This window comes from Vollenhovia emeryi, unplaced genomic scaffold, assembly GCF_000949405.1.
Source record: "Vollenhovia emeryi isolate VEMERY1.0 unplaced genomic scaffold, V.emery_V1.0 DF940180.1, whole genome shotgun sequence".
NCBI lineage: Eukaryota > Metazoa > Arthropoda > Insecta > Hymenoptera > Formicidae > Vollenhovia > Vollenhovia emeryi.
Window position 1 is genome coordinate 1 of NW_011966186.1, and position 11,869 is coordinate 11,869.

The following is an 11,869-nucleotide window of genomic DNA, read 5'->3' on the forward strand; positions in this document are numbered from 1 at the left end:
AGCGAATCTTGCCATTTCCCGGAGTTGCCCCTGCCCTCACGGGAGTCTGTCCATTTCCCTGATTTTGAGCATTCTGTCGGATATTGTTATTATATATACGCTTACGACACTCTTCTAAAATATGTCCGGTCTTTTTGCAATATCTGCAAGTTAATTCTGCAGTCTGATTTAAATTTGGTTTAACTGAATTTGGCGTTTGGTTTGAAGATGGTGTTGCTTTTTGATTAAATTCATTGTTAGTATTCTTTTGTGAATTGAAGTTAGATTTGTTTTGATTTTGATTTTGATTAAAGTTACCCTGCGGTTTATTGATTTGCCAACATTTGTCAGCTGTATGACCTCGTTTGTGACAATACTGACAGCTCACGATCGCACCTTCTACGCGTCGCACCGCGGCTCGTTTTTCAGCACGCGCATTCTCTGCGAGGATGACTTGCCTTATCATATCGATGGTCTCTGATTCCTTCTCGGCCTCGATTGTACGGCTTTCTATTTCGTCGAACGTTCCTTCTTTTGTTATTACAATTGTCTTATGCAATCCGCGCAAGAAACTCATTTTTAAATGTTTAACAATAGAATCTTGAAATTCAGTACTTATTTTCCCAGTTTCTCTTTTTTGTGCGTCAAGAATTCGTTTCCCTAATTCCCGAACGCGATTTCCATATGCAACTACCTTTTCATCTTTCTTTTGACATAAGTAAGCTAATTTTCCTTGAGCTTCATAAACTGTCTCTCTAAGTCCGTATTTTGTTCTTAAAAATTCAACTAATTCTTTCATGCTAAAGGTTTTTCCAAGAATAGATCTATGCGCGTCGCCTTTTAATTTATTTCGTACTGCCCGAACTAGATTCATTTCTTGAGTAGGAGATACCATACTGAGTGCTTCCTCACATCCCTCGACAAAATATACGAACTGTATGTTCGTTCCATCGAAATTTGGCACTGCTTCTAGTGCATCTCTAATTGAAAAATGCAAATAATTACCCCATGTTCCTTCTGTCGTGGCAGGAATTCCTGATGTTGAAGCCTGTTGTTGAGGTTGTAGATTTTGAGCCATTTGAAGTTGTTGAATTACCTGTTGTTGTTGAGTAATTACTGCCAGTAGATCATTCAGCTGTATTTCGGCTCCGTCTGCTGATTCGTTGGGTGGAGTATGCGTCAACGGCATTTTCACTAATGTTACTGTTCGTATGAGTTCTTTTCACACAATCTTTTATTATCCCACCGCTGTCACCAAAAAAGTCGTTCTGTCACGGTCTGACAAAGTCAAAGTTTCGTCCGTTTTTCGGTCAACACATTTAAGTGCTTTACCGGGGATTTGGACTTGATTGTGTGAATCTAATGATTAATTTGATCTTAATTATTTTTGAACTTGTTCTTTGTTTTCTAACTCAGATAGTAATTTATGCAGTTTTTCAAATAGGGAAATTGGATCTTGGTTAGAAGATAAATAAGGCTTCCTTAATTTGGTATTTAATTCTCTTGAGTTATACGCGTTTTCCGCCTTTCTTTCTTGTCATAAGGATAAAGGTAGGAGATTGATGCTTTGTCCGCCACTCTATAGGCAGCGATCAAATTGACTTAGGAAATCTATTCGCCACACAATTAGGCAGCGATCAGCTGAAATGGAGGATTTCGTTGAAATGAATTGTTGTTAATTAATACTAAAGCTTACTTTATTTTAAAGTGAACAATTCCTTGAATCGGAATAAATTCGAATCAACAGTTAAAACAACTAAGTCTTAGGTCTGTTAATTTAAAACTGTCTGACTCTGAACACTGAACTGAGGTCTAAAGACTCTGCTGAAAAGCTGAACAGCTAAAGCTTAAAGCTAAAAGCAACTAAAGCTACTGTCCCGAAGATTTTCCTTATATTTATAGTTGAATCCCCCCACGATATTTTAAGTGGAGCAGGAAGGTGTTCTCAGTTCGAAACACCACCCTGGCAACAGTTATCCCTGCTACCATGGTACCTGCTTCGTTCGGGTTGTAATACGATAGACGATCGCGATGTCTCCCACGGAGAAACTTGATTATTAATCAATATCATTGGTATCCCCATATGCGTTGTAAGAGTTCAATCATTTTTTCTTCTGATTTATTTTAGATTTAAAAGTCTTAATTCAAAAGTTTTATGCTGATTTACACGGGCGCCCGTTGCCCGCAGGCAGCATTTTGCCCACCCCTGTTGTATGGTATTACAATTATAATTATTACATGCTTAAATTTTGCAGTATAGAATGTAAAAATTGGACGAACATATTTGATATCCATTCTTCTATAATACTAGATATTTATTTATGTTTATGCATAATACATTTTTTACCTTGTACTTACTTGTGTTTTTGTGTCAAGTGATGCAGTATATATTTACATTTTGTAAATGGATCACAGCTCTCATCGATAAGGCATTTCGAAGTCCGTAATCCGTCTGTTGTAAGTTTGTCAACGTTTCTATAGACGTTTCTGTTGTAACATATGTATTATTTACGAAGTGATTTTGACAATGATTACACGTGAATATCGCATCTAAATTTCTTATCAACACCTTCCTCTCAAAGTCTACCTCTTCTTCTACGCAGTTTTGATGTGTTTCACTAAAATATAAATAGTTTTGTATACAAAGTTCACAGTCTATTGCCGTTCGAGCTATTACTATTATTTTATTGCATTTGTGACATTTTTCTTTCTCCTGCATTGTCGTCTCGAAAAATGGCCCACATAAGGCGTGCCAATTCTCCAAGCGCGTGTAGTATTGGAGCTCCTCTTCATCTTCGTTCATTGCGCAGCCTGCGCATATGCGCCTGAACGGATAGTTTTCCTCGAAATAATGGCTTCCGGGTTCAAGTGCCCGGAAGCAATGACTTCCTCTTAAAATATCGTAGAATTCATGTTGACGGGGATCTACCCCGTCAATTATAATTTCTGCTGGTGGTTTCATCTTTATTTATTTTTTTTCTAAAAATATAAAAAAATATTGTGTGTATTTTGCTATTATACAATTTTACCTTAAATTTTACTTGTCGAATGGAACTTTTCACTTTCAAATAGTCACTCACTTTTTCTGTCGTTACTCTTTCAAGTCTAAAGTTCGACTGGGTCCTATACTCTCGACCCTTCTTACGTTCGTTCTTAAACATACGCTTTATCTGGTGTGTTATATGATCTAAGTAATAATAAACCTGTAGTAAGTGGTTCGCTTATGTGATTGATATCTACAAGCATGGCGTTCTCATTTAAAATTTGATTATTATAATCGCGGGTAAATATTTTGAATTTCATTGTGGATAATAATTTTTTTCTTTTCGTTTTCTACTGAGATTAAATCGTTTTGTTGTTTAATGTTTTCTGTTAATGTCAATGTTGGTTTGGTGTCTTCATTTGTTTGAATTGAGATTTCTTGAGTTTCTTGAGTTCTGTGAGTTTTAGGTTGAGTTGTAGGCATGCCCAATTTTGTGATAAATTAAGAAATTATATAATTATTATTATTATATAATTATATAAAATTAAAATTATATACACACTAACATCCTGTATTGGCTCTTATTACTTTTTTATTACTTCGTATTTGTGATTACACGTCAGAGTCTTATAAATATTATGTGTTAAATTTTTTGTATTATATTTTTAAATGTAGTAGAAGAACTAACGACACGATTAATATACGTTGGTATTAATGAAATATTCATTGAAGTTAATTAAACACTTAATAGATGAATGCGATGATATATATATTACATTTGTATATAATGAAATAGAGGAAATATTTACGTGAAAAATTTATGTACATGCACTGTGTAAGAAATGCAAAGTGAATAATTACTTGTCAGAAACACCCGGTTGAAGTTTAGCTCTTTTTACAGATAGATCCATTTACAGGTTGGTTTTCTTGAAGTGTTATTCCTGCAGGCGGTTATTTTCTTCAATGAATTTTCGTCAAGTAGGTGTGAAAGAGATATCCCTTGCGTTAAGGTTGGCTCTCCTCTTACGCCTCGAGCCACAGTGTTTAGAATTCCGTTCTTCTCTGCTGGAAACATGATATGGTCTCGTAAATTTTCTAGTTCGTTGTTTGAGTATATGCCGCTTGCTGCCAATGATTCGGGATCGCTGTAATGCCAAGTTGGTTGAGACATCGGTCTCATTGTTTCTGGAGGTTTGCTGTATTCCAAAATTGGTGCTATATGATACCATCCGTCGTTTAATAAATACATTGTTGGAATGATTCTATTGCATGATGTCTGGCTTCCAGTTTTAAAAAGTATATGAGTCCTTGGAGCCAAAAAGTATGATTCGTTTCCTTTGAATACTGGTAACTGCTGGTAACATTCCTGGGTGTGTCGAATTTTTACTTCCACAGGAGTGCAGTTGATGATATGTAAACTTCTCCCGAAATCACCGCCATAAATCCTGGTCCTTTCATAATTTGATAAGCGAAGTCGTCAGGTGCATGAATTGCAAGGCTGAGTGCGTTCTTCATTACTCGTCGTTCCAAATTGCAGCGTTGTTTGAGTACGTCTGTGTATAGGTGATTTATCTGTGTGCGAATGTGTTTTTCAACATAAACGAATTTTGAATTCACGTAAGCAAAAATATATAAATTCTCTACTGAAATTTTTCGTTTTTTGTTTAAAGATTCCCCGCTTTTAATTTCTAGAATTACCAGTTTAGGATGTTCTGTTTTAATTAAAGTATATCCACAAAGAAGCTCTTCGCCTGTTTGTGATAAAGCAAAAGTTACGTCCTGAGTTGACAAGGAATAAATAATTTGTAATTTTTCATTAATTTCACTGACCATCTTATTTGCTTTTCCTTCATATAAAATGTCATAATGGTTAAATTTGCAATGATCATTAGGTATTATTTCCCAAAATGTATATCTTCCTTCGATATCTATGCAATCTTCATCTGAATATTGACAAATAGTTCCTGTTTTTAAATGTATTTTATTTGTTTCAATGTTAATAGTTGCTTCATAAGAATTTAGACTTATTGTAATTATTCCTTGCACAACTACATTTTGCCAAGTCCCATATGGGTCCGAATATTGAGTTCCGATACATTGTCCATCTGTTGTTACAGATCCCGCTAAAGTTATTGGTCGCGATGTTGTATAATTTGCTTTTAATCCGTTTATGATACTGTTAACATTTAAAACTAGACTTCCTGACTTATGCATATTCTTACATTGATCTAGAGTTGTATCAACCCAAGCAGCAAAGCAGCGCATCTTGACCAAACCAAAGTCAGATTTTCCAACTTGAGTAAAGAATTATCAACTTCTGACATAAAACATGCCTTAAAAGTCACATGGCGTTTGAAGTCTTATTTACAGGTCGAAAATTACATAATTTAACCGTACGAAATGCTTTCAAAGTTAAGTGACTTTAAAGTTATACATTAAATATATAAATGACCAAATTTTGATCAAAGATGTGCCTTTAATATCGATTCAACTTATAAATCAAAATTAGAGTCTCTCTTGAAGGAAATGTGACCGTGTTGTGTTACGTAATTTCAATCTCGTAGGCGATATGACTTAACTGGTCAGAATTACCTAATTTTTACCATAAGTATGTCCTGTGTGTTCGACTTGACTAATAGGAAATATTTTAGGCGCGAAATAAACTTTGCGGCCGTGTGGGAGCTAACCACAAAGTTGAGATTACCACAGAAAATGACCTATAAAGGAAATTGGTCCAAGTTTAGGTCTAAATGTGTAGCAAAATTGTCTTGAGAGTGAGTTATTGGTCTATAAGTATTGTGTCGATTTCGGTTTGCTGGTTAAAGAGAAATAAAGATGCCGCGGGACAAAAAATATAAACCGTATCGTTTTACGACAAGTTATTACCGGAATGTAAAGAGAAATCAAGAAAGTGAAAATACGAAGATACGTATTCTGCATACCAGTCATAATGTTGCAAGTACTGAAGAACAAATAATTATGGAACCACAAGATTTGGACATCCACATAAATGATCGCAATCCGTTAACTCGTGAAGAAATGTTTGAAAGTAATCTTATTCCTGAACTAGATGAGTTTGACAGAAACGAAGAAAAAATATTGAAAGACAAAGTAACATTGTTAACCGACCTTCAACATTGGGCAATGTCACACAAATTAACATTGGCTTCAATTACGGGTTTATTAAAAATATTGAGAAGTCATGGCATGACGGAACTGCCAAAAGATGGCAGAGCGCTTTTAAAAACTCCTAGTATAACAAAGATTACAGAGATGGGTGGAGGCAAATTTTGGTATAATGGGATCAGAAACAATTTATTATCAGCGCTTTCAAACTGTGATATTCAACAACAAAGAACAATTAAATTACTTTTTAACATTGATGGAATGTCACCGTTCAATAGTTCACTGTATCAATTTTGGCCCATTTCATTCATCGTTGAAGATATGCCTCAGCTGCAAGTGATGGTTGCAGCAGTCTATTACGGTGAAAGCAAACCTCCACTTCAGTTATATTTGAAGCAGTTTGTACATGAATTGAACGAAATTCTTAGAGATGGATTAATCATAAATATGCAGAAAATAACTGTCGGCGTAAAATGCTTTGTTTGTGATACACAAGCCAGAAGTTATATTAAAGGTAAGTAATATTGTAAATAATATTTAATATATATATATTTGATATATTGATATAAGTATTTTTTAATGAAATGTTTAATTTATTTGAATACAATATAGGAACTCCTGCTTGTAATGCCGAAAATGGAAGTTGCATTAAATGTACAGTTGTCGGTACATGGGATAAGAAGGGAAGGCACATGAGCTACCCAAGATTTGATTGCCCTCGAAGGACTGATGAAAGCTTTCGAAACAAAATGGACGAAGATCATCACAAGGAAAATACACCTTTGATAGATTTACCAATTGATATGGTGGAAGACTTTGTAGTCGCAGATTCCCTTCATCTATTTGATTTAGGTGTACATTAAATTTTTAACAGTCATATATTATACATATATACTACTGTTTTATTTTTTTATGACATAAATAAATAATTTTGTACAGGTATCATGCGCAGGTGTTTATATGGATGGCGCGAGGGAAGTTATAATTTCCGTACGAAATTGTCGAAGACTCAAGCCGATGAAATGTCACAGATGTTAAAAACCTGTAACGATACGAAACCGATGGATTTCCAACGATCTATACGTACTCTGAATTGCCTTAAATTTTGGAAAGGTTCGGAATATCGAGTTTTTTTATTGTATCTTGGTCCCGTAATCTTAAAAGATTTTTTATCACCAGAAATCTATGAACACTTTCTACATCTTAATACCGCGGTTACAATACTTTCATGCAAATACTATTCTCAATATTTAGATATTGCTGAAACATTATTAAATTGCTATCTTGAGGAATTTATAGACATTTATGGAATCGATTCAATAAGCAGCAATGTTCATAACATTTGTCATGTCGTAGATGATGTTAGAAAGTTTGGTTCTCTACCTGAAATCAGTTCGTATCCATTCGAAAATCATCTTGGACACATAAAAACGTTGATTCGTAGTGGCAATTTGCCACTAAGTCAAATAAGCCGAAGAATTCTTGAATTATCAGCATTGAATCATTCAAAGAGTACAGGAAATAGTTGTATATATGTCGAAAATGAAATTTTTAATCAAGTTCATGACATTCCAACGTGTAGAAATGCTTACAAGCGGTTACATTTAACAGATAATTTTATTTTGAGTAGTGATAATAAAAACAGATACTTCTTGACAAATAATGGACAGGTTGTATCGATGATAAATGCAACTTATGTCGAAGATAAAATCTACGTTTACGGTGCTAATCTTAAAAGTAAATATAACTTTTTTGTGAAACCTTTTGCATCATCTCGACTCAATATTTTTGCTTCAAAAGGAATAATCGATAAAAATTCAGAAGGACATGCAATATACATATGCGATTTCAGTAACCCGATCTTGTATTCATTAAGCGACATAAAATGTAAATTATTTTGTCTTCCATATCATAATGAATTTATTTTCATTCCATTGCTTCATACATTAGATATTAAACACAAATTGTAACGATGACTGTTTTAATATCACAGCAAGTGTCTTGTACATATGTGATGTACATTAATAACTATGTATATTAATAGTGATTAACATTAAAATAACGATTACATACTAAATTATGTTATTGTTTACTATTTCGTCTCCCCCTGCATGAACATTATTTTGTAACGAAAGTTCTTCATTGTCTGGATTAGTAGCATCTGGCACCTTATCAGATTCTTCTTGTCTGCTGGCAGGAATGTTTTTCTTTTTTTTGGATGCCTCATTTATTTGTTTTGCATGCTTCAAGATGCGCATTTTGAACAAATTATCGTTCTTAGTAGTATTCCAGCGTGAATCTGCCAATAGAATTATTTCTGTAAAGAAATTAAGGATTCCGCAGCAAGAATGAAAAGCTTCTTTCTTCTCCACTCCCGCGGTTCTGGAGATCCCTGTCCACGAAAACTTGGTCAATACCTCTTTCGTTAACAAGATAGCCAACAAATTTTTGGCAACGATTTTTCCTTCTTCGTTTCCTTCGGTACCTCCAATTGTTTTGAAAGTATTGAGCTAAAAGGATAAATTGTCACATGAATTAAAACTTAATTTAGTATTTTAATATTAATTAAACTTATTTTGCCTAGTAGAATAAAAGTTACAAAGTAGCCCCAGATGAGAAAACATTATGACAGAGAATCGTAATGTATACTCATTTATTTGTTTTATGTTCGTAAGTACTTGCAAAATATTATATTCTATTATACTTGCAACAATATTATGCTGATTTCTATTTGCTACAATTTACAGACGCATTATCAAGATTTTTATTAGAATATTTACAACGAAGAGCTGTTTGTACAATAAAACATAAAATGGAGACTTTTCTTTTGAATTGATTTTGCTTTTGATGAAACCTCTATAACAGCGATACCTATGTGTATTTCGATGATTTATAATAGCTTTTATAATTAAAAATTGATTGTATCTCTGATAGAAATGTTGATATTAGCATTTTGTTTCATTATTTTTGTTTCCTATGTTACTGATTATGAATTTGAATACGAAATTTCAAAATTTAAATAAAATATACCAAATATGTTTTGTAGTCCGCATTCTTTTCGATTTCCGAGTTAAACGCCTGTACATCAGAAACAGTGTTTAATGGAAAAATAAATTTGCTCGCAAACTCAGATTCATTTGGGTTTTCGTGGCTGGTTGTCGGCTTTGGGATAGTTCCGACGTGCAAGTTCTTCATCATACCATATATCTTGTCTAATGTCAATTTGAAGAAGGAATTGTCGGACGTTCGCATTTCTAACATGTGTAATTGATTTTCTGTAATTTGTTTTAGACGTTCTTCAATCATTGAAAGTTTTTGAAATACTGTAACAAAGTATCATGTTAATGATTATGATGAATAAAATTTAAGATAAATTAATATTTATTAACATTTATTATCATTAAAATAAATTAATATTTACTAGTATTCAGCGACACTTCCTCTGTATCTTTGGAGATCAACACATTATCTGCAGCGTTAAATGTATCATTGCCAAACATATCATCTTGAATCAAAATTCCACCTTCGTTCCGAAACGATAGATTTATGTGGTTTGATCCAATATTCGTTAAAGCAGCATTTACATTTGGCGTTAAGTTTGGCGTTACGTTTGACGTTACGTTTGATGCAACATCGTCGAATAATACATCAATATTGGTCTTATCGATTGTCTTGGCCATTTCATTGTCATTGTTAACGACCATAAGCTGCCGGTTAATTGACAAGCTGCAAAAAAGTTCACTAATATATTAGATTACTTTTGTAACAAAACCATTTGTATTTAAACTTAACATTCAACAAAAATGTATTTGAGAAAACTGATAATGGTGTTATACATACTTTTCTTCAGATTCAGTACAAGAAGCATTCAAGTACTCCTCTTCCCACAGTTCGGCTTCTTCTTTCCCAACAATAAAGTCTTTTTTTATTTTGCACTTAAATTTTTTCCATTCGGGTTCAGGAGCACTCGATGGGTCGTTTCTCAAAGTGAGACAATTTTTAGGTGGCCAGAATACAAACCCATTTTTCACCCACTGATGAGGAACATACGAATATTCTACTTTTGTTGTAGTACCTTTTTTTGTAATTATGGCAACAATTGTGAAATAATCTCCCATTTTGCCAGCGAATTTGCGAGAAAAACTTGGTACAGGTTAAAACACGTCTGTACTCGACCACGTCACACGGTGAACTCATGTTTGTTAATGTTTACGTTCGCAGCGCCGCGCCGCTGGACCGCAAATGTTTCTCGATATACATATATAGGTATGCATATCGATCCAGCGTTCTCAACTTTGAAGTCAATATAACTTATAAGTAGGAAAATCGGACTTATTAGTCAAAATACCTTATCGAGCGATAAAAGTACCCGAAAGTCAACGACTTTGAAGTAAAAATGCCCTGAATAAGGAAATCTGCCCTCAAAGTTTGGTATTTGGCCTTTGCAGTAGGGAAATTCGACTTACAGGTCGAAATTCAGATAAAAATGGTAAATCAGCCATTATTATGAGAAATTGTATGTCCGCCATGATATAGTAAAACGCTTCCTTAAAATTAGGCATTATGAAATAAATTATATTATATCTCTCGAAGTGACTAAGGATAAAAGAAAATCTATTTCACGATTACTTTTCACAGAAGTATAAGATTAAAATATTTTTATTGTGCTAAATGCAAAACACATTATTGTTAAATAATTAATGATTATTTCATAATTGCTTAAATTATTTGTTTTCGAAAGCGCGTTGGTTTTAGCGTAGTAAAATAAAAATCTGTACAGAAAATTTTCTTTCGCACTTATATTTCTGTCACATGTTACACGATATTCAGTTTCAAAACTGCAGTACTGATGGACTCTGTCAATATTTTATTCCGGGTTTCTGCGACCGGTTGGAACTATACGTTGTAATTGTACCATGGACGTGTAGATAGAACTAGTGTGGAATATATTTCATGATGTAGCAGCACTGCCATCTAGACACCCAAAAAAATGCTGTATCGCCAAAAGAAAAGAGGGTACAATTTGATCAAAATTACCAAGATGTGCCTGATATTCGACCTTCTGCTAGGTCCATTTCACAAAATCAGACTATGACTTATAGAACGAAATACCTTACGTTACCTAATTTCAACCGTAAAATTACTTCTACTTTATTCCCCACTTATCTTCTTTCGACGTCGATACAACATAAATTGGGCTTGGTCGAACAGACTTTTCAACCTATCAGAAAGTAAAATAAACATAATTTCGCCCTATTTTGCTGCTTAGGAAGTATATATTCTGCTTGCGCATTTGTTACGGTTGAAATATGCGAATGCATTCCGCAATAATAAATTGTTCTAGCAACAGAAATTTTACATTGTATGACCTTTGTTGATTCGAATTTTGACAATTGTAACAGTTGAATATTTGTTTCTTGTACATGTGGTTGAATTACAGGTATATTACATTCTTCGATATCCAATAATGATATAGTTGTTACGTTGAGATTGGTTGGTCCACAGTCATATCCAATGAGTCCAAGAATTTTTTCGGGTTGTAGAATCCAAATGATTATTATGTAGATTAAATTCTTCATTCTTGCTTCTATATTTTAAATACAGTTTAAAAAATTTCATTAGTTAAAAAAAATTAATTTTTCTTTTTCTTACGTACTTTGTCGGGATGAACAATTTTTTATTTTCCTTTAACAAGAAGTTTAATATTTCCGTTAGATAAAATATCAGTTATTATATGTGGCCCCGAATATTGATCTCCTAATTTTCCATTTTTGGGTTCAC

At 33.6% G+C, this 11,869-nt stretch overlaps 2 protein-coding genes across 3 annotated transcripts; one reads left to right on the top strand and one right to left on the bottom strand.

The window, feature by feature from the left end:
- The first annotated feature begins 5,784 nt into the window (after positions 1–5,784).
- LOC105556248 lies at positions 5,785–8,073 on the top strand. 2 transcript variants are annotated; one of them, XM_012003334.1, is made up of 4 exons: positions 5,785–6,602; positions 6,701–6,940; positions 7,028–7,201; positions 7,445–8,073. In XM_012003334.1, exons 1-4 carry the CDS (start codon positions 5,798–5,800, stop codon positions 8,056–8,058), a joined length of 1,833 nt encoding a protein of 610 aa, XP_011858724.1. In that variant the 5' UTR covers positions 5,785–5,797; the 3' UTR covers positions 8,059–8,073. The 2 variants fall into 2 exon arrangements, with proteins under 2 accessions (XP_011858724.1, XP_011858723.1); XM_012003333.1 differs by having other exon boundaries at positions 7,028–8,073.
- LOC105556247 lies at positions 8,073–10,741 on the bottom strand. The gene is made up of 4 exons (XM_012003332.1): positions 9,929–10,741; positions 9,510–9,814; positions 9,119–9,411; positions 8,073–8,598 (listed from the first exon to the last, which is right to left on the bottom strand). Exons 1-4 carry the CDS (start codon positions 10,204–10,206, stop codon positions 8,161–8,163), a joined length of 1,314 nt encoding a protein of 437 aa, XP_011858722.1. The 5' UTR covers positions 10,207–10,741; the 3' UTR covers positions 8,073–8,160.
- Between the last annotated feature and the right edge of the window lie 1,128 nt (positions 10,742–11,869).